Source organism: Alligator mississippiensis, chromosome 4, assembly GCF_030867095.1.
Source record: "Alligator mississippiensis isolate rAllMis1 chromosome 4, rAllMis1, whole genome shotgun sequence".
NCBI lineage: Eukaryota > Metazoa > Chordata > Crocodylia > Alligatoridae > Alligator > Alligator mississippiensis.
In genome coordinates, this window is record NC_081827.1 from 171025169 (window position 1) to 171048923 (window position 23755).

Sequence of the window (23755 nt, forward strand, 5' to 3'; positions counted from 1 at the left end):
CCGTTGCCCTCCCCCCAGAGCCTCCACAGCCCAGCCAGCAGGACCTGGCATGGCAGGGCAGAGTGGGGAAGCTTGTTACTGCTGCTGGGAGCCCCAGGCTGCCACGGTGAGGTACTCCCTGCCCATCCAGCAGCACAGAGTGGCACAACTCTGCGCCACCACCCCCGCTGCTGCCGGGCGAACAGGGGGCACCTCACCATAGCAGTGTGGATCTCACTGTGGTGGCACTGAGCTTCTCCACCCCACTCTGTCTGCCATGCCAAGTCCTGCCCACTGGGCTACAGAGGCCCCAGGGGAAGGGTAGCAGGGTGAGGAGCCTGAGCCTGCAGCGGCCAGCCCCCCCCCATGCACAAATCTGGGGGACACATGCCTCCCATGCCCCTCCCAGGAGTGTACGCAGTGGTGGGGAGCCAGCCCCACCCTGCAGCCCTCCTGAACAAGCTACCCATGGCCCTGTCCCGCTCTCCTCCCAGGCCCTGTGGCCATGCATTCCAGCCCCAGACCCCAAGCCCCACACACCACCCAAGCTGGGCAGTAGCCCTAGCCCTGCCCAACTCCCTCCTTCATTCCCTCCCTCACTATGGGGGCCTCAATTCCCACCCCCACCTGCCGGACTTACCTGCAGGAGCTGCTCTCCAGTTTGCTTGGCAGCCATGTGCATGGCACCCCCTGCTGATCGTCCTCCAGCTTTCCCCAGCGCCTTGCAGGCTGGAACTCTGCCAGCCTGCAAAGGGAAACCCACCATTTCCTCCATTTTTCTCATTTAAAGAAGAAAATCTGGGTTTTTCTCCTGAAAATGAGAAAATCCAGGTTTTTCTTCTGAAAATGAGAAAATCCAGGTTTTACCATGTTTTTCTGTGGTGAATGGAAAACCAGGATCCCTAATGATGTCTGTGGGAGATTGCTAAAGCAAATCAAGACCAAATGAACATGAGGCAGAAACAGTATTTGAAATCTGGTAACTGATGCATATCCCTTTTGGCGGAGTTGCCAAGCTGTCATCCTAATGTGGAACATGGGTCTGAAATAACAGAGGATGAGGTTAGAGATACAGTCCAGAATGACAAGACAGTGGGACCTGATGCAGTGATGGCAGACATGGTAAAAGCTTTGGGTGAGAGGCATGGATCAGCCAAATAGTTAAAGCTGCATGGCAAGACAAAAGAATTCCTGAATATTGGCACAAATCTATCTTTGTCCCAAAATGTACAAAGGGAACCATCCAAATAATTGAGACAAAGTTACTGTCACAGGGAACTAAAATATTGGGATGCATCTTGGATGGGAGGAGTAGGAGAGTGGCTGAACTCTTACTCGAACAAAAATAATTTGGCTTTAGGACAAGCTGATGGCCCATCTGATGCCAAGTTTGTGATCTGATGGATGGAAGTAAAGCAGTTAGCATACTAATGGGAGAGCTTCTGAACTTTTCTAGTTCTGTCCCTAGAGATGGGTATCTAGAAGGGGGAAAACTGCTTCTGTAGAGGAAGGGAAGGGAAGTTCACATAAGATTCTTCTCAGGTCAGATCAAAACTGAGAATATATAAAGAGAGGAAAAAGAGTTGAAGTGACTAGTAAAGGTAGCTAAAAATGAAATATCAGAAATGAAGGTGGATAGCATTACAGAAAGAACAAAGTATAACAACCCACATGGACCTTGTCTGAGGAGAAGCACAGATTGCAGGAGGGAAGAGTTTGGAGGATGCACCACAAGGTCAGAGTGTCTGTACATGGCATGAATATAAACTATTGTTGCAACATCTCTGTAAACAGTTCTCTTAATAAAGGATCAGTTTAATTTTACAAGCATAAATCCTTTTGTGTTACAATCCAATGTGTGTCAGATTAAAACAAAAATAGCTAGAAAATACTGTCCTCAGAAGAAAACATGAGGGACAGAGAAAACCAATAGAGGACTTCATTGCACTATGATCTGTAACAGAAGCAACACTTCTGCTTATTCATAAAGGGGATCTATACATGTGCCCAACGTCTGCTCTGACGTGTGCTAATTAGCACGTCAGAGCAGACTCAATGAATCCTGTCTACTGGAGCTAATTAGCATATTCCAGGAGCCTCAGCATCACATGTATTCATTGAACAAACTTTAGTTAAAGCACCCCCGCTGCCAATTTTGAAGTGCAGGATGTTGAATATACAAGACACTACGTGCACTTGAATTAAAGTTGCTCCCAAGAGCCACTCTAAGTAAAGCATCCTCCACCCCCGGAGCATGTGTAAAGACACCCAAAGTTACAGAACAACTGTAATTTAGCCTACACTAAAATTAATTGGGTAGGAGATCTTCCTAGTCAGAGATAGCACTGGGAGGAAAATACTGCTTCTCTACATCAGAACTGGAATTTTACAATACTTTTATCTGGTAGTGTCACGTTAGAGAAAATACATGGTATACCTTCAAATAAAATAAGTTGAATGATTCTTGGAAAATTGTACATTTATAATTGTCATACTCAGTTTTGCAGTAGTGAATTTAATTGCCTCTGAAAAAAAACCCTCTCTGACACAGCACCTCCTGACATGCTTCTGGAATAGTGTGACTGGTCTGTGTCCCAGAGCCACAACTGAGCCCCTCTGAATTTATTTTAAAATACCCCTGGGTAAGTGCTGAAGCCACAACTACAATACTGCCTACCACTGAATCCCAGTATTTTATTAGACTTCATTTCTACACACAAATCAACACATTAGACAATAGACTTTTTTTTGCCCAAGTATGTACTACAGATGCTGTTCATTTTAATATTTCATTTTTGTAGGAGTGCTGGCTGTATATTTGTGGAAATGTTGCAAGGTCAGCCCTTGTTTCCAGGAGTTTCTGGTGCTCTTGAACAACTGCAAAAGATCTGGACAGTGAGTACAAAAACATCCCCAAAACTGAGAGAAAATGTCAGTAACTCAAACATTTTGCAAAACGTTATGTTCTCAGCATAGGTCCTTTACCCAGAGGAAATAATTTGGTTTTAAACTTCCAACCAGTGTGCTAAGTTTTCAGCTGTGTTTTATAAACCATTTTATAGCTGGCAACTTTCTTACAGAGGTAAATCAAAATGACTTTCCTTTGATGCTTGTTGTCTCATCAAAAATTTAAACCCAATTAAACTGACATCAAATTGAAGAAGGTGTACAGTTACTGCAGATCTTGTTCCCTCTTGTTTGCATGCTTCCTTGTCCATAGTATACAGTATATGTTTCTTGTTACAAAGAGATGCTAGTAATTGCCATATCAGTTTACTTTGCTAATTTGTGATTGCAGCACTGAAAATAACAAAACTCTAAAGACGCATACCTCTTCCCACTGATTGACATTACCGTTAACATAAGCTGTGGGAGTAAATTCAGACTAGAGATTGTAAAAGTTAATTCTTTGTGGAAACATATGCTGCTAGACATTTATGAAAATTAGAAAAAATAAACAAGGTCTGCCATCATTCTGTGTAGTAGACCCTATTAGAAATTCTAATTTGGGTTTTTCATCTGCTTCCAGTTGGCAGCTAGACTTTGGAACAAAATCATGGGTCTATTGATCTCCCTGGGTAATGGCAAAGAATCTGGGTCTCCTGATTCCTGGGATATCTGGTACTCCAGTAAAAGCAAACAAAGCCAGCAAGAACAAACAGAGACTAGTAAGAGGATTCTAATGATGCCTACCAGGGATTTCCCTATGGGCTACAGAATTTCTAAATGAAAATTCATTTCTGTGACCTACTGTCTCCTAGCCATTGTTTGTCCTGTTGAATGACCTGCAGCTCATCCCACTTAGACTAAATCAATGTGCATGTGACTATTTTTTCACTGCTGTATATAACTGTTTGCCACTGACTTCAGAAAAATTAACCCTTTGTTTTTGTTTACATTTGGTGGCCACTCCTTCCAGCCTCTGGGAAAATCTTTACCTTCCTTTCTGTGGACTTAACCCTCTGCAAGAAGACCTTCCTACAAGTAGAGAGTCCAAACCCCAGAACTCTGGCACTGCAGCAGTAGAAAGATGGTCCTTTGGCCTCCAGCCTTTGTGAATTACCATCTAGTTTTCCCTTCTTAATTACTTTTATGAGCATTCTGCTAGACAGCATTCTGGGTGTCCAGCTAGAACATGTCAACCAAAGACAGGTGATCCAGGAGCTTAGGGCAATAAGATAAGAGTTCAGTCTTTGTAACAATATGTTTGATGTTTCTTTCCCAAATAAGAGAAATGGAGCAATGAACTACTAAACAAACAAAAACAATCCATAGTTGGCCAGTCCAACTAAAAAGGCTCAAAGCAAGGACAAGGTTCAAGATTCTCTAGTATGAAAAAAAGATGTCCTCCCATTGATAGAGGGACAGCAGCTTGACAAATATCCTATGGTTCTATAGTCGAAGGATGATTGGGCCAGTTTCATATATACAGTATTATAACTACCTCTGTGGTTTAATATATTTTATTCTGTAAAGGACAGAAATAATATTTAAGAATAAGGAAGGAAGTTCTGAGTGCCATGAAATAGTAAATATATGACAAAGATGGATTCAAGTTGTTATACTTTCACATCTGGAAGAGTGCATTTAACCTAGATTTTCAATGCTGATTTGGAGTGTCCCCCTTGAAACAGCTTGGGTGCATGAACTTTAGAAATGTTTTGCATCTTCTAACAAGTCAGTTCCTTTAAAATACCCAGTTTTGGTTTAAAAAAAATAAAGGCATTCAATATCACTTTAGAAAATCTTGGTGTGCAGCCTTTGTGTCTGATTAGTTTTTCTCCTAGGGCTGACTGAATAAACACCACCAAGGTATTTAGCTGGCTGGTAGGTGTAACGATCGTTACGTTCAATGAGCATAGGTATATATCAATGAAAAGAACCAAACAATGAGCTTTATTTTTGGAGCAGTACGTAAATTTCTGCAGACACTTAATCTAGCTCTGACTATCTTAACTGAGGGAAAATCTCCCAGTTCTCAACTTCTGTAGTATTCTAAGTAAGGGAGTGTCTCTCAATTATAACTTCTATCACTATAGTGGGCAGTCCTGGCCCTATAAATTATTCTATAAAATATGCATTGATCCAATTGTATCACTGGGGCTGAGACTGTAAGTGAAATATATTCTACAAAACTTTCTGTTGTATTTTCTTGTGGATAGTAAGTGGGTTGAGCTTAAGATAATTAGTCCAAGTTTCCAGGTGTGATATATAGATTTTGCATCAGATAGCTATATATTTATGATCTGCTTTTTTGCTGCTACTGATTTCAGTGAGGCTCCATTAAAGTGGATACAGGGATCTACCACTCTGCTTCTAAGATTGGCTGGCTCCAAACTATTGTAAAAAATGCTACTCAGCTAAGGTACATATGGAGGATACCTCAATGGACTGCTTTCTCAAAGCAGCTGTAGCACAGGGGAAGACAAAGGCCTCCTAGGTATGTTATATAGCATTTGTGTGAATTCATAATAAACCAATTTTTTTTATGAATTTTGATGAAGGTATTGCAATCTACTCTCAGGAAACAAAATCTAGGGCACCACAGACACCCAGAACTGAACAAAGTACGCACTACTACCAGTTCTGGTGCCTGTAGCCATCATACTGTGGTACTGAGGGCAGGTTAATTACTAGGCCTGTGCAAATAGGGAACTATTCAATTTGGGCTTGGATTCAGCCGATTCAGATGCCAGTGATTCAGTTCGGAGCCCCGAATCGGTTTCCCACTTCGATCTGGCCAAATCGACTCCAAAGCTTCAGAGCTGATTCAGAGATTCGGCCATAGGGTATAATGGGGAATCAATGAAATATCTATAACTTTGTTATTTTTTTGTCTGATTTAGATGAAACTTGCAGGGGTGGTACCCTCTGCTAAGAGCATGAAGTCTACCAAGTTTCAAGGAGATAGGTGCAGGGGTTTGGGGGAAACTGCACCCCAAATTCTTGAAAGCAAAGCTCATGTTGTGTGTGTATTAAGCCACAGCAGGATCAGAACTGCAGGGATGGTAGCCCCCAGTGAGGCCACAAAACCTGCTAAGTTTCAAGGAGATAGGTGCAGGGGGTTGGGGGGAACTGCACCTCAAGCTGTGGACAAGCAAAACTCGTGACGTGGGTGACACTGTGTGTGTTAAGGCACAGCAGGGTGAAAGCTGCAGGCCTCCTAGCCCCTGCTGAGGCCACAAGGCCTGCCAGCTGCCAAGGAGATAGGTGTGGGGCTTCTGGGTTCTGGGGCCCTGCACCTCTAGCTGGTGACAGGCAAAACTCGTGACATGGGTGCTTGTGCAACTGAGCTCTGGCTAGTCAGCCTTTTCTGTACCCTGACTTTTTTCCAAGACTGTGGTGCAGGAGGATATTTTTCACCCATCATATTTAGCAGGTTTGTATAATGTTGCAAATTAAAATTAATTTGTACACAGAAGATTATTTGTACACAGCAGATGTTTGTTGCACAAACTAGTGTCAGAGAACAGGATTTAGTTCTGGATATAGTCTCTAACTAGTAGATATACACACACACACACACACACACTCATTTTTTATATATATATTGTAACTGAAAAACAGAGGATTCAGACTTATAATTAGAAATCTACTTAAATTGTGGTTTCACAATTTTTGCAGAAACTACAAAAAATGGCAGTTTCTACAATCAACACAAAAAACAGTAATTCCCACAACTTTGCATAGAATTTCCTGCCCAACCAAATAAAGCTTACCAGAATACAAAGAAAGTGCGGCAACTCCTGCAGCCATACAGCACATGGCTAGAGGGAGAGCTGCGGAGAGACTAAGTTAATGATGATGAAGACCAATCGAACGCACCAGTCAGGAAAGTGAAAAGGTTTTGACACCATCTTTTAAGAAGTGAGATGCAATGCTGCAGTCTGAAGATAAGCGATTGGCCTCTTGGCCAATCAGCAGTGAGGGGTGGGGCCACTGGGGCCCTTGGCCAATCAGCAGCAAGGGGGAGCTAACCTCAACAAGACCATGAAATCAGCAACCTGCAAAAATCCCTTCCTCTTGCCACAATTTAGATAGGTCCCTAGTTACACCTCCTTTATTAGCCTAGGGCTTCACTTTCCATTACTGTTTTTTAGGTTGGAATTGAATTAAACATACAACAGGTGTGGAAATAAAAAGAGGGGTTTATATTTACTATGTTTCAGATTCTGTAGCTCTTTGACAGGAACTAGATGTCAGTCAGATTGGTTTTAGGATACATGGGTGGTTCCTATTTGGGACAGCAGGTGAAAGAATGAAGAATTATGTTCAGCTGAGTGCCATAATTCTACCTGTTGGTCAAAACTGAAGTGCTGCTATCCCCACATAACATATAGGCTATATCTGTAAGGCACAATGCAGTGTCTTGATTTGACCTAGGGATTTGTTAAAACTGGTTTGAAGTTTGCAGAGAGGACTTGTAGATGGTAATCGTCAGAGTGCATTTGTTTAATTAACTAAATGCAGCCCCTACCATTGTAGATCCACATACTAGAAACTGGACCCAAATGTCATGGCTTGGAACCAGCTGTGCCAGTTTGTATTATATGTGGATATTCTGGGCTCCAATTTAGGCAGAAATTCAGCTAAACGTGCTTATACCCAATTCATCCATACACAGCAACGTGCTTAAAGGTCTATTCACATCCTTAAGTTGAGTCCAGTTCAGCCATGTTCTAAATACTCTCAAACAGCATTTACATCATAGGTATTAAAAGTGCCTTGTTACCCACAAGGGATACTCAGCCTCTGGAAAAATTAGGGCCCGAATTACAGCAGCAACCATGCTTCAAAATGTCTACCTAGATTTTAAACACTCCATATTTGAGGGATTTCAGATCCAGTGTTTTGATGCAACCTGTTACAGAGATAAAAGACTACTACGTAATTCTAGATTCAAATGTCAAGTGTTCTGTTCCCACAAGAGAATGTAGGGGTTTGCACTTCTGTGATTTGTTCTGTGACAAACTATAGTTATGGGTCCTATCTGCGCTACAAGCACACTATCCATGAATTGAAATAGCCTCACCCAAATCTGTTATTCTAGCTGCTCTTTCCAACTTGCAGATTATAGTAACTGTCATCACTGCTCTTTTAGGGTTCCCAAAATACAAGTGAAAAATGCAAATCAGCTTACCAGAGATCTGCTACCTGTATCAATCATATTCTGGACTTTTTCTGCCTGTATTGTATTTGATAGAATTGCCAACCATCACAATTTTACTCCAAATCTTGCAACACTTAATATTTTTCTTAAAGCTCTAGCTCCCGTTGCCTAATTATTACATGAGAGTAGCAACTTTCATTTCAAAGAAAAGTACATTTCTAGATCGTATAGTTATAGGGGAAAAAAATAAAACCTAATACAAATGTAATTTAAAGATTATGCCCTCATGATCTTTATGGCAATCTCATGATTCTTTGGGGGCATGAATCCTGATTTTTTTAACTCTGGGGGTTGGCAGTATTGTGTTATTATTTTGTGTCATATTCTAAATGCTCCTGGGCATGGACTTTACTTGTTTAGCATAGCTCATTAACAGAGAATTAGACACAGTACTTTTTGCATGTAACAAATAATAATCTTCACACTAAACAGCTGCTATTTCAAACAGAATATGTACATAGATGTGCTCGAATCCATAGTCTTCAGCAGCAAAAGCAAACTTTAGAGACACTTTCCTGAAGGGTACTGAGCCACATAAAGATTCATAATTCAAGGCAAGAGGTGTAATTGAGGCTCAGCCACTCTCAAAACTGGGCCCTGAATTATTTTTAGCACCTGTCAGTTGCTCTCTTTACCATCTTTTCTTTTTCATCTCAAAACAGCAGGGGTCTCTATCCCAGTGACAGTGTGCAGCCACTGACTGCATATCATGTGGTGCGAGTACAACTGGAGACAATCACTCATCAATGCAATCCAGGCCCTAGGGGGACACCTTTAGCTGTAAACAAGTCTGTACAATGTGACCCTGTTATTGGAAATACAGTGCAAATGACATCTGTCAGTGCAGCTGCATATGTACGCTGACATTCCCAGCAGCAGTGACATTAAGGTTTGCAAGGTCCCTTTTCATTAGAAAATCAACAGTACTAAAGAAGCTCTGTCCTTTGCACACAGAACCAGGTTCCAATTTTTTAATGTTGGTGCACATCCAGGGATTGTGACCGACTTCCAAGGCATTACTCTGGATTCACAACCAGTTAACTGAAGTCTAAATGGTACACACCTACTGTATGGAGGTACTTGCAAACAACATTTATTTCTGTTCTCTCTCTCTCTCTTGTTTTGCACAGATATTGGGGGTCCCAAGTGAGGGCACATGGCCAGGACTTTCCAAGCTTCCCAACTATAAGCCAGGTATGATCTCATTAAGTGTGACTCCTGAATCAGTTATACTCTTCATTTAAAAATGCTGTGCTATACAAATACCAGGGGACCTTGTTCTAGGCTCTAGGGAATCCCTAAAAATAGATATACATTAGACTGATTTAGCATTTTGTTGTCTGAAGTGCTAAGTCAGTCTCAGCCCTTCAGCTTAAAGGGCCAGCATCTCCTATTATTCCCTGGAGAAGTTGAGAGGTACCTGGGGGTATGGCTTATCTGCCCTATTTATTCTTTTACAGATGACCTATGAGGCCTTTAAGCCCAATTTTTAAAGGTCATTTCCCCATATTCTGAAGTGGGCAAGGTGAGAAGTCTGTGTGATTTATAAAGCTAGTTTCTTTTATTTTAATGCAGGCTGGTTGAGAAGTCTGTGTCCTGAACTTCAAAGGGCCAGTTGTCTCTTATTTTGATGTGGGCAGGTTGAGAAATATGCTTTGAAAAGCAGGCTCTCTCACTTGCTCTTTTTTTTTTTTGTTTAATGTTTTCTCCTGGGATATCTTTCAGAGCAATATATCCAAGTGTCAGTGAGGGGGAAATGATGAGCACCAATTCTTAGCCTCTCAGCAGGATCATTCTCTAAGAGAAATATAAAAGTGAAATATTAAAAACCCTGAAACGTGAAATCCATCCATCTACAGACTTAGCCAGTCTCTCTCATTCTCACCCTGAAAGGTGGGAGGGGGAATCTATCTAGAAAAAATAAGAGGGGGAGAGAAAAGAAGAGGTTCGAGCCAAAGTTTTACAGGTTTAGTAGAGCATAGTAACACCCGTTCAAAGAAGTGGGTGTTGCTGTGTGACCCATTCCAAGATGCCCCTCCTTTGAATCTGGTGCATGAACACTAAACATCCCCCATTTTCACATGCTAACTGTGATTGGCTGAACAATAACCTGGTCTCACATTCTGAAGCCTTGGAATCTTTCACACAAATAACAGACACATTAATCAAGCTGGCGTGAAATGGGAATGTGCCGCCATCCTGCCATCAGCAGTAAGTTAGTTTGGATAAAGAGGGAGCAGAGCAGAGCAGACTGGGGGAGGAAAAGAGCTGTTTTCCTCATTAAGGGTTGGTTTGGGGTGATTGTCCCAGACTACTCGTGGAGTAGGGAAATACCGAAATAAATACAAATGGCACAGTCTAATCCCAAAGAATTTTCTGACGAAAATGCAAAAAACAGACCACATCCAGACGGACATGGCTGTGTGATATTTGGCACTGCAGACATATCTGTAGTACCACATACCACGCAGTCAATTATTTGTACTGGAGGTTTTTGACCCCAGGAGATCCCGCGCAATAAAAAAGCAGGGTGGTGCACATGGGGACATTATGTGCCACCCAAAACCAGAGCCTGGCCAGCTGGAGCCATGCTCTGGTTGCCAGCCAGGCTCCAAGCAATAGGATTGCTGCTGCTGCAACCCTAGGAGGCCACTGGGATCCCAGATAAGGTTGCTGGGGCCAACCCAGTGCTGGCCAACCCAGCCTCCCCCACCCAGGGTACACGCCAGAGGTGTGCCACTGCTAGTTGTCCCTGGGGAACCAAACTTCCACACTTCTGTGGAGGTGGCCACAAGCTGGTATATTTAGACCTACTTGCAGGTAAAATCACTTCTAAGATTTAGCACCAGCTCGGACTCCACCCTGACCAAACTGATGCGCTCAAATGCTGCCTTCTGTAGTTATAGAGGACACTAAAGGGAGCAGAACTGATACAGTTCCACTGTAGGAGAGGAAGGGATGTCATGATTCTAAGTGATCTTGGAGTTTGTTTGGTAAAAAACGAACCAGGCCTCCTTAAGCAGTCCTACTTGGTTGTATGACCACAGTCACTGGATTGGTTTTAATCAATTAGAGAATTTCTTTAGACTAGGCATGCTCTAGAAATCCTTGTGGGCAGAGTTGAGCTCTACTGTGCCATAAAGCATAGCTCCATAGAAGCCTACAAGGTTGAGTGCTTTTGTGGGTGAGGCAGATGAGAGGAACAGGGACTGGTGGGCATATCCCCACAGAAGTGTCCTTGAAGGAGGAAAGGGGGAGGAGTGCTGCTTCAGTCCAGGGTGAGATGCTGAAGCCACTACGATGTGAACTGGGGAGAAGCATTCCTTCCCTCTCCTTAGAGGTCACTGGAATGGCTCTAGCAACCACCCCAGCTGCTCTAGCTGTAAACCAGAGATGGTGTTTGCCTCAAAATCAGGAATATATGAATTGGTTTGGATAAAATAAGAATAAAGCCAGGTATTTGCCCTACCCAGAACTGAATCAAACTGTTTCTGATGAGGTTGGGGAGAGGGGAGAAGTGGTATGGAAACATCTCATTGTTTAAGTGTATTTTCCATTTTCATGCTCCTCTGCACTTCAAATTTCCTGCCTGAAGCAAAAGTACGGCTGTCCCTGCAATATGCTCATCCTATGGGGAGATCCTACCAAAGAACCTTTTCTCTTGAGATTATTTCCAGCCTAGTTGTGCTGGGATCGTTTAAATAACCAAACAAAGTTCTGAGTGGCTGCCCAAATCTAAATGGCAAAATGGTTTTAGCTAGCCCCACCAATGTTCCCAGCACTGCACAATAAGCACAGGTAACAAACAAATAGGTCCTTGCCTAAGGCAAAGAAGAAACACAGCAATAAACAAAGCACCAAGAGTGCAACCCATCTTTCATTGAAGTTAATGACAGAACTCCCATTGGATTCAGTAGTCTAGGATCAGCCCTGGAAGGGCTTATGGATTGGCGAGTCTGGAGAAATCTTTTGAAACAGCAGTTCTAAACCTTTAGAGGTTTGTCTGACTGCTCTGGACTTAAATGTGTTTTGCTGCCAGCCTTGAACAAGGGGGAAGCAAGTCACATCAGGGCCCAGGAGATAAGGTTATTAGGCAGAACAGACATGGCTTCACCACAAAGACAGCACCCTGCCTTCAATGCAGTATCCTTTGCAAAGGGAGAAATGCGCTCCTTCCAAAGCAATTCTAAACTGGACCCTCTCCTAAAGAAAAACCTGTTCTTTTCCTACATAAATTCAACACAACTGTCTTGTGCACCAAAACCTCAATCCCTGTCCAAACACAAGTAAACAGAAAGGCTGGGCAAGGGATTCTTCTTCAGGCTGCATAACTGTCCCTAGACAGCAGCAATGTCCACAGTCTTTGTATTCTCCCTTCCCGGAGACATTGGCTAGTACTCACAGCAGTGGATCTAGCAGCTATGTCTTTATTCTGACTATACTTTTACTGGTACAGAACCGGTCCCTGCAGCACACAGAAGGTGTATAAAGCCCCTTCTTGGCTACACTGGGGCCCAGGCCCCCTCCACATAGGAGCCCCTGTACCTACAATAGCACTGGCCAGACTTTGCCCTGCACCCATCCGTTTGTTGGGTCTGACCTCTCTTGTTTTGCTTCCTCTCTGAGAGGCACTTGTAGCTCTGTTAACACTATTTTTGAAAGCTCTCATGCTGTGTAAGCACAAATCCTTGCATTAATCTACTGCTGTGTTCATTTTACCAGGCTGAAAAGCAGAGAGTTTAAATCCCTTCTAAACCCCAGTTGTGGCATTGGAAAGCCAGTGTCTTGATCCTGCTCCACTAATGGCTACAAGTTTGAATCTAGACAGCAGGGGTCAAGGGCAGGAAAGGATTAGGAATCAGAGCACATAGCATTAGCCAAAGATTTTGCCAAACTGGAAACGAGTGCATGATGCACTGAGTTTTTCACATCTCTTCCCTTTGACACCTGAATTCCAAAGGAAAGAGAGTGGTTTATAAATTCTTACAACTTGGCTGTAACTCTATATGTCTTAAATCCTCCTTGATTTATTGCATAAGCTGCTAGAAAATATACAGTGTTGTCTTCGTTAGTTTGTGTAACTTTGTTTATGAGGGCAGAACTTTACGAGAGTTCTTCACATGTAACGATTAGCTTTAAATTAAAAGAGCACAATGGCATAATTTCTCAAATGTCTGCAGGCTTTAGTAACAGGCATGGAATTTAAAAGCTTCCAGAAATGAGCTTTTCTTCCTCCAAAGGTAGAGGCTTTTAGTGTGTCGTGCTTTTCAAGTTTCCACCAGCAGATGGAAGCAAGAAGCAACAAGCATTGAAACACCAATGTCAAATGACATTTGTCAGAGTACATATGAAGTCTGAGCTCTCAGCATGTTTTTTTTTTATTTCACTTTTTTATGCTGATGCTTCATATAACAAGAGATCTCTATGGAATAGAAAGAAATTGAATTCTGAAATGATGGAAATCTTTATTGTCATAAACTATAGGTGGCTTTGGTCCCGAACATATAACAGCCCTAAGATGCAGTATGGCCAACCTCCAGGGAGGCTTCCTTTCTGTCTGGTATTGGTTATGTACTGTAATCTAATGGAGGTCACACAGACAGAGTCCCAATTTTGTCCTGCTGCACAAGCAGTTTCACTGATCAGAGGGAAATGTTTTCTTGTGGACAGCTGCAGACATATCACCGTCATGTAGCAGTACTGGTATGATTTTCCCACGATATAAATTGGGAATGTTTACTCATTTTACATTTGTCCTTTCCATTTACCTGCCTCATTGTCAGTTCATAAGCCACCTCCACCTTAGTTTTCAAATAGGGAGATATTTTCTAATTAGCATTCAATGTATTGTACTGTCACAGAAAATAATCAAATCTCTTGTGTGTGTAAGCTCTGTACCCATTCTTAAATAAATCAATCAAGCATACAGGGTACCATTGTATTTTAGATAGATCTTCATCATATATTATTTGATCAGTATTTTATCTAATTTGTTGATAATGGGGGTCCAAATATCTTTGCATTTTTTATCTTTGCATTTTTAGATCTGTCTTAGTCTTTGACTCTGAGAACATATTTACCTGGGTGTTTGTATTGTGCTCTAAACAATAGGGTATCAGTAGTTTATATTGGTTTGTCTACATGGGGACAGTTGGGGAAAGTTAATCTGAACTAATTTTTAAAGTAAATTAAACTGCATTAAACACCGGTGTAGACAGTGCAGTTTAATTATTTCAGTGTAAATTTCCATCTTTAGTTCATTCGGATAAATATTCCTGATTATCCCTGCGGAGACGAGCCCTGAGGACACTAGGAACTAACAATAGTGAGAAGTAGTTAGCCTGTGTGAATTTAAAGTTAGGCAAAGTGCAGGGCAGACAGGCACTTTATTGAGTAGACTAGGGGTCTAAGATCCAGCTCATGGGTCTCATAACCCCGTGCACCGCATGCAGGATGTGGCAGCCTGGCAGTGCGCAGAGCTAGTCTAGCACATGCCGTGTGCAGTGTGCAGGGTTGGACCAGTGCCATAGGCACTACATGCAGCACAGGGACCTGGTCAGGGGTGTATGCTGCATGCGGCATCCATGCTAAACCAGCCCCGCAGACTGTCCTTGCACACCAGATCCAACCAGTGCATTTTAAAAATGCTCACTCCTATGAAGATATTTCCAGCACGCTGGTACTTAAACAATAATAAATCCTGTCAAAACTTGCATTAAGGTTGGAGCTTGGCAACCGTGATGGTCTAAGACATATGCAACAAGCCAGGGGTTATTTTGGTGATATCTTTTATTGGATCAGCTCTATAGTTGGAAGAGATGTTAGACAAGCTTTTGAACACAAAAGGTGCGTCTACACAAAACTCTTTACTGCTCCTTAGACTAATCTACCGCACAGTAAAGTGTCAGTGTCTACACATGCATGGGATTTACTGCGCAGTAAATTAGGCTAATGCACTGTTAGCTAGTACCAACAAATACAGGTACTAGATTAACAGTGCATTGGCTACTGCACAGTAGCACACATGTAGACACTGGCCGGGAGCAATTTCCTTGTGGTCAGCCTAGGTAGCTGAGCTCTCTGTCCCCAATCCCAGCTCTTGTCAGCTCCCGGCTCCCCCAAACACAGGCGGGGAGCAGGAGCTGACTGCGGCATGCACTGCACAGGCAGTGACAGGACTGAGGGGACAGAGAGCTCACCTGTTCCCATGCAGCACACACTCTAGTTGTCTCCCAGTCCCCACCCATTCCCAGGGGGAGCCAGGAGCTAAGCAGCACTGGGACCAGGCAGAGAAATGAGGGGGAAGTGGTGGGGTGGGGGTGGGGAACATGAAGGGGAAGCAGCATCAGTTGGCACTGCTTCCCCCTTGCAGCTCCAGCCCCCTGGTCCCTGGAGCTACTGGTTCCCTCCCCACATCGCCCCAGTCCCAGCACTGCTTCCCCCTCCCCTATTTCCCCCCAGTCCTGATGCTGCTTTGGGCACGGTGCATTGCTCCAAGCCAGTGCCACTGAGCCTCGATCCCAAGCTCCTCACGGCTGGGAGCTGTCCTCCACCCCCAACAGCTACCCCCTGTTCCCCAGAGCACAGGCCTGATCCCCGTGCCCCCTGCCAACCCAGGGCTGGCACCCGGGAGAGCCTGGAGCTCCCCTTGGCTGCTGCAGGGAGGCATGGCAGGGCAGGGAGGCAGGAGCAGCCCTGGACCGAACTGCTCCCATTAGGTGCATCCCGATGAGCACACGTGCAGGGGTATGAGTTTCCCACAAGACAAATAGCAGCGGCACATATTTGTGCCACTGCAGTTTGTCCCTCAGGCATGCCCCTGCATGCACACTCTGGCACGTGGCAAAGTGACCTGGGTAGAGGAAGGGAAGTTGAGGCCAGTAAGTGTGCTGGTCCCAGCAGCCTTACCTGGGGTCCTGGGGACCTCCTGGGGTGGCAGGGGAACCAAGCTAGCCACTGAGAGCCCAGCCAGCAGCTAGTGTGGCTCTAGCCAGCCAGGTAATCTGGTTTCTGGAAGTGCACACTGCTGCCACATGTGCTACACCACTTTTTTTAGTGGCTTTTTTTTTACACTGGGATCTCTTGGTGTTAAAAAAAAGCCACTGCACTGCAAATTAGCATCATGGTGAACAGGTGCACATATACCGTGTGCAGTTTGCGACACCTTACTTTGTGGCACCATAAACCGCATGGCTGTGTTCATGGGGATGTGCCCGCTGTTAGCACATTTGCTCCTGATAGGGGTGCACGTGTAGGCGTGTGCATGGGAGCTCTTTAATGAGCCTGAATTTTCTTTGCAGAAAGCAAGAAAATTCTCCAGGTCTGGATGGGAAAGCTTGTATAATAAACTTGCATTGGCATTTGCTAATAATGGCTTCATTAGCACTTGGAGGTAGTAGTTTCTGAAGTAGTCAGTGTGGTAGAGATTGCTATCTTTTATTAGAACAACTAGTTAGTTGCAAAAAAAATAGATAGATACTTGAACAGGGAGAGAGAGTGGACCTGATTCTGTAGTACTTTGTAATTTGAGCCAGGTCCTAGTTCTGGGACTATTTTGTATCTTTCCAGTGGCAGATGAGCACAAATTAGAGCATCCTTGACACTGCTCCGATTTGTACTGGAACCTGAACCACCCCAAATCCAGTCACAGTATCAGGTCATAAGGTTTGCATGTAGTTTCCTTCCAGCTTCTTGATAGCATGACTCCACTGCAATCACATGGCCATCATTTTCCCAACCCAACATTAGCTCTACTACCTCCCCTACCTTCAAAGAGGATGTTACAGAGGCCTGGTTCTGGCAGGGTGTGCCTATCACCGCACCAACCAGAAGCAGGTTTCTAAGACAGTGAGGGGCAGCCAAAAAAAATTCAATGTAGTGTCAGACTACATGAACTTTTTTTTTTTTAATTTAATTTGTATCCGCAGCCAAATTAGCCAAAACTTATTCCAAATCCAAGTGTCCAGAACCATAAGTGACCCTACTACCAGCAAACATCCTCCACCCACACTGGGGCCTCAGATGTTTCCAAAACATTTGGCGAGCATCCTACTTGCAGGCCCAAGCCCAAAGGCTTGGGGTACAGATGCCCCCGAGTTTTGCTTGCCCTCAGATCAAGCAAGGGAGGAGACTCCCATTTCCATACAGTGGGCTTAAAGCCACTGTACCTCGGCGGGGACTGGACCACTCCAGAAGAGCAGTTCTCCTGGGGTGCGGTTCAGGAAAACTGCCTTCTTGGACACAGATACATGGTATTTCCCCTGCCAGGTTAAGAAGTCACTACATTTGTCCTGAGCCTTCAAGAGGAATGAACTTTTCTGTAAATCCTGTTACATTTAGAGGTGGAGCAATGAACAGCCATTCCCTCTGCCTATATTGCTTTCTCCTGAAAGGTTCCTGTAAAAATCTGGTCAGAGACCTGAAAGCAAAGGGTGGGTGGGACAGTGCTGCAGTAGAAAGGATGAGATCTTGCCCGCAGAGCATAGAGAGGCGGCTCTCCTATAGTGATTAATCACTCCCTGAATTGTGCATCTTTGAGTTTCCTTCTTTCTTTCGTGTTTTTTGGAAAAGAGGTGAAGTATTTGAGTTGGAGCTATGTAGATCTCCTCTGTGCATACTCTATGTGCCTGTGATTTCTTCAAACACCAGCATTTGAAAAGCCAGTAAGCAGACTGGAGCATTCCCAAGACAGTGAAGAGGGTATGAGAGAACTACTGGTCTGTCAATTCATAAGTTATTTATTAGGTGAGAATTCTCAGGATGTTCTTAGAATAAACCTGCTATTTCTATTTAAAAAGCACACCTTTCTTAAGCTTTTATTTATTCTTCTCTTCGACCCTTCTAACAACCTACTAAATATTACATTTTCCTGTAAGAGTGACCACTAGTTTGAAGGAAGCTCAATTCTGATTGTATTTTTCTTATAAATCAATGTCCAGTTACATTTTATGGCAGCTAAGTTGGTGTAGTAACAGTTCTATCACTTATTATCTTAGTTCAAAAGCAGCAGTCTGGTGGTTACGGGATTGCTGCTACGGTTACATTAAGTACTGCAGAGGAATCCAGCAGCATTGTAGTAAACGTATGGTAACTATCCAGCTGGCAATCCCAGACTCTGAATCAACATGTTTAATATTAGTAAGACTATAGTGCTGCCAGTGAGAGATTGTGCTACACTTAAAAGAGTTTTCTGGTGGAACCAGCCCTCAAATACTTCAGTGGGAATTTGGCTTGAAAAAAGACTCCAGGAGTGGGCCTAAAATTAAAGTTCTGGTATAGTTCTGCCTTATCTTTAGCTTTCATACACAGAACCAGCCCTGCGGTTTGTGTGGGCAGCTGTGCTCCAGGTATTTTTGTACCGATTCCCCCTTAGGGATAACCCAAGGGAGGCTTGACTTATCTGAAATTTGGCACAAGTCCCTTCTCAACAGACACTTGATTCAGGCTGTCCTAACCACCCTTAAGCCTGCTATCCCTGCAAACTATGGATGTTATCCACCCTGGAGCCCGCTGAGCCCCAGATACCACTTAAACCCCAAGTAAGTGATGTTTTGAGTTTCACATGATGCACAGGGTAAAGGTTGGGGATCTGCACAGCATTCTGCAAGCAGCACTGGCTGACAGGAGGCATCCTACCAAACACAGTTGTGTTGTGCCTCAGTAATCCCTGAGTCTCTGCAAACCTGCTGAAGGACATAAGGGGCAGTGGAGGAGGCTGCTTGCATTTTTCCACCTCATTATGCTCATCAAAGGCCCACGCGCAGCCTTATGGCTCTAAATATGGCTACACTGAACCAACAAATTATCTGATGTAAATTGGCGTAGTCCTATCGAACTCAACGGACTAGATCCTCACATGGTATAAATCATGGTCACACTGCTGATCAAAGCAATCCTACATCAATTTTCATCAGTGGTGAATCCGGCTCACTGAAATTACAAACCACAGAAAACTGCACTGTAGAAAATAATGGCTCCTTTGGAGCCATTACTGCCTGCTGAACACCCTCCAGCTGCAGGAAATCTCACATTAAAAATTATCATTAAGACTTTGGGACTTAATGGTTGTGTAGGTGCAATATTTCTTTTTCTTTGTATATAAAAATGGAATACAATGAATCCTGCATATAATTTTGTAGAAAGCTAAACTTCACTGTACAGTGAAGTGGAAGGAAAGCCCTGAACTGTACCAGTGCTCTGCAGTAAATACATAGCAGTTCCTGTGACAGGTAGCCTCTACACCGTTTGCTAATAAAAATGTCTTCATTTAAATAGCTGTCATTATTCCAGACCTGTGACATTAAATTAATTTTTTCCATCTAGAAACAAGCAAAAGAACATCTGAAAAACCTATTATTACCTTTTCAATGTATAAAAGAAAAAGTTTCCAATTGTTTTGGTAGTGTTAGAGTGATGTTTTAGCTGTGATGATCCAGCTGACGTCACTTGAGGGAGAATGCCTAGCATTCAAAATCTTGTTTGACTTATCCCAACCATGCAGTTGGTCCAATAAAAGATATCATCCAAAAATACTCTTGTTTCCACTTGTCTTGAAATTGGTCCAATTAAAAATAACAAAAAGCAACCAAGTGCGCTCTAAACTGCAAAGTTCTCAAGATTTCAGTTTAATAGGAATGTTTAAATGAGTGGCTATGAAGCAAACACAAGATTAGGAACCCCCAAAAACAAACCTTAGCTGTAGAGAGAAAACATTGCATACATACAGGGCCAGATCCTAAAGCCCTTACTCAGGCCCCAGTGTTGCAGTCAGCTCCATGCAGATGAACCCCCTTATATTTATGTGGGACCAGAAGGACCTCAACATCATCTCTGTAGGCATAAGGGGCCACTTACCCAGATCCATTCACTGGATTAAGATCTTAGCTCTTACTCAGGAAAAACTAACTCCGATTTCTAAATCTTAGATGTTGGGAATTGATCTTGCTTCCACTGAAGTCAAAGAAAAACACCCACTGACTTAAGTAGAAATAGAATCAGGCCCAAGGCCTATACTTGTGGGTAGGTAAAATGAGAGGGTTATAAAACTGTAATAGGCTTATTAATATCAATGCTGATATTCAAGTCCTATAGGTATAATGTATATTTATAAATACCAAGATGACAGATTCTATAGGGTCCTTTGAAATTCTAAGCACATATTTTTGTAAGGGCTCAAAGAATGGTTGTTGGATTGATTTCTGTTTAATCTTGTGACTGCATATTCACTTTCTAGAGAGGATTGTCTCCAGCAGACCTCAGAGGCTCCGAATGTTCTGTGACAGGTAAACTACCTATAACAGTAGCGTCAAAGCGGCCTGTGGGTTTGTTTTTATACGCAACCATTTAACTTTAAATGAGCTCTTCTGGCAAGTCTAGAATGAGTAAGAGGCACTTCTGTAGTAATAAGCAACAATAAGTTAAGCAGCAGATTCTGAAAGACTTCAGTGGGGATAGGCACAGTGGGTTTACTATTCTCAGACAAGCAACAATTCAACATTATGCATGACTGTTTGAAAGGTACAATTTGATTTATGAATCATGCTTTCCAGGCCCTCTTGCACAGACCCAGTGCAGATTGTACTACCAACTTTGCACTTTCCCAGCTTTGTGCATAGAAATAAATATTGCTAGAAAAAAATAGCTAAGCTATACAAAGGTGCTGTCTATATGAGGCTAAAAAACGATTGCAGGATTAGCAAGGACTGGAGAATTCATACTCTTCTATGATCAATACCAACTGGGAATGGACTCGATTTAAGAGCTCATCCTAAAGATGATATTTCAGACAATGCAGGTACAACTTTTCTCAGTCACCCACAACAGTGCTACAGAATCAGCTTTAAAGTAGCCTCTGCATCCCCAACCACATACATATCAATGAAAGATATAATCTGGAAAACTGATTTTGACTAAGTGCCCTATTTTAGCCCCCTGGGGCCAGGTTTCTAAATTTAGAGGTGCTCCCTAACTGAGACGGAGGGGGTTGGGAACTGGGATATGATTCCTCGGGGGGCAGCTAGCCAGTTAGTCAGACAGACATACAGTCTGCAGGAGTTGCTTACTGCTCCAGAATAAAACCGGTTGCTTAATTCTTCCCATTCACTTATGCCTGTGTTTATTGAACCCAGTGATCACTACAGTCACTACAGTACAGAACAATGCCAGAGAAAACTACAACCTAGGATCAAAGCCCCACTGTGTCAAGATGAAAAGACTATTTTGGCCTCAAAGACTTTAAGCTAATGCAGGTTTAGGGCGAGTCCAGTACCTCACTGTTGCATTCAGCCTCACTCTGAGTGATAACACACTGTCCTTTAGAGCTGGGTTTCTCAGGAACTGCACTGAATTTCTTAAATGAGATACTAATGTCTTTAACACCATGCTAGTTTTGGAGACACAAATCGTTTTAATAAATGTTGTCAGAAACTTTCATAAATATATAAACTCTCTAATTTCTCAAGCTTAGATAACACACTCCCATTTAAAAATAATTCCCACTCTCCTCCAAAGCAGGGAAATGAATGTATTCCTAGTAATCACCTGGGATGGAACAGCTTCCTGCTCACTGGCCACAGCTCCTTGTTTAAAGGACTAAAGCTGGAAAAGCTCTATTAAAGCCAGTACCAATAGACTGGTCCCGTGCTGTGGTAGCAGAGTTCTGTATTGTGTACTGGTCCAGGATTGACTCTGTTTCTGCCTTCCTTGGTTAACTGCAGAGGCAGAATATTCATCTCTTGAGAAGTGAAGGAGTGCTTCAGACAGCTCAACTATGGCCCTGCTTAGCAAGTTATGGAATCAAATGGGAATTCTGTGTGGAGCTAGTAGCCATTGTGGAGCCTGGAAGATGGGGGTACTAGAAAGCCCAGTGACATGGCAAACAGCCTTAAAGAAGGGGTTGCTAAGCAGGGTAAAGGGGATCTTCCAGGCTCCACCAATATCATGACCTCGGAAATCAAGCCCCTGTGCAGGCTTGTTCTAAGTGTTGACACTATAAGGCAACACCCAGTTTTTGATTCTTAGTCCCTGTATCTTCCTCCCTAAACCAGCAGGGGCTTACATAGTTTGGCTGATGGGAGAAATTAGTATTTTTCTATCATAGTCACTAAGACCTAAATTTTTACAAAAACAATATTTTTTTTACAAAAACAAAACCATCTAGAGCATCAGGTGCTCTATGCAGTTACAGTGGACAATAAGCCAAGAAGGCTAATGGCACACCGGGCTGCATTAGTAGGAGCATTGCTAGCAGATTGAGGGAAGTGATTATTCCACTGTATTCAGCACTGGTAAGACCACATCTGGAGTACTGTGTCCAGTTTTAGGCCCCCCACTACAGAAAGGATGTGGTCAAGTTGGAGTCTAGTGGGGGGGCGCTGAAAATGGTTAGGGTGTTGGGGCACATGACTTATGATGAAGAGAGGCTAAGGGAACTGGGCTTATTTAGTCTGGAGAAGAGAAGACTGACAGGGGTTTAATAGCAGCCTTCAACCACCTGAAGGGGGTTTCCAGAGAAGATGGAGCTAAACTGTTCTCAGTGGTGGCAGATGACAGAACAAGGAGCAATGGTCTCAAGTTGCAGCAAGGGAAGTTTAGGTTAGATATCAGGAAAATCTTTCTTGTGAGGAGGGTAGTAAAGTACTAAAACAGGTTACCCAGAGAGGTTGTAGAATCTCCATCCTTGGAGGTTTTTAAGACCTTGCTAGACAAAGCCTTGGCTGGGGTGATATAGTTGGGGGTGTTCCTACATTAATCATGGGGTTGGACTAGATCAGTGGTTTTCAGTCTGTGGTCTGTGAACCCCCAAGGGCCTGCAGATTATGTCTAAGGAGTCCGCAAAAGACTACTACAGTCAATCAAAAGTATGTGAATACCCACACTTCAAATTCAAAGGGGTTCATCCATACCTCCATATGAAATTTCCAAAGGGGTCCACACCTCCATTTGAAATTTTTTAGGGGTCAGCAAATGAAAAAAGGCCGAAACCACTGGACTGGATGACCTCCTGAGGTCCCTCCCAACCTTCAGTTTTTGATTCTATATGCATCAGAGGACTGGAAAAGGGTAGGAACAGGAGCATGCCAGCACTGAGGTGTTGTTTGGAGGGGAAGCAGCAGCTGGGGTGGTCAGTAGGAGCACAACAGGCCACTCTCTGATGGGCCACTTGATGCGGAAACATGATCAAAACAAACAAAGTAAAAGCTGTAAAACTAAAGCATTGTTTTTATTTGCTTGCTTGCTTGTTTGTTTTCTCTCTTTCACTTCCTAGTCCCCAGCTGCATTCTTCTCCAGGAGACACCACTTGGCATTTGCTGGTCACTTGAAAAAAAACAAAACAAAACATTCATTTTGGGAAAGATTCATACTGGTGAATCCCCAACATGATTACAGCCTAACTACACTGCTAAACTGGGGCCAGGAGACAGACAGGGCATTTCCATTGATCTCTCAATTCTGAACACAAATCTGTAGTGGTCACTGGCAGGTTACACAGGGACATTTTCATATTGTCATGGCTCAGAACATAGGCGCTGACTCCATGGGTGCTCCAGGGCTCAAGCACCCACCGGAAAAAATTAGCGGGTGCTCAGCCCATGGATCCACCCTTGC

General features: G+C 43.3%; 1 protein-coding gene across 1 annotated transcript in view; it reads left to right on the forward strand.

Moving 5' to 3' along the window:
* The window catches only part of CDK15 (cyclin dependent kinase 15), a 91183-nt gene that overhangs the window by 57775 nt on the left and 9653 nt on the right, over positions 1–23755 (forward strand). Inside the window, exons 9-11 of the mRNA XM_014594366.3 lie at positions 2781–2874; positions 9280–9343; positions 20382–20430. Of these exons, the coding sequence (XP_014449852.2) occupies positions 2781–2874; positions 9280–9343; positions 20382–20430 (207 nt within the window). The remainder of the gene's footprint in view (positions 1–2780; positions 2875–9279; positions 9344–20381; positions 20431–23755) is intronic.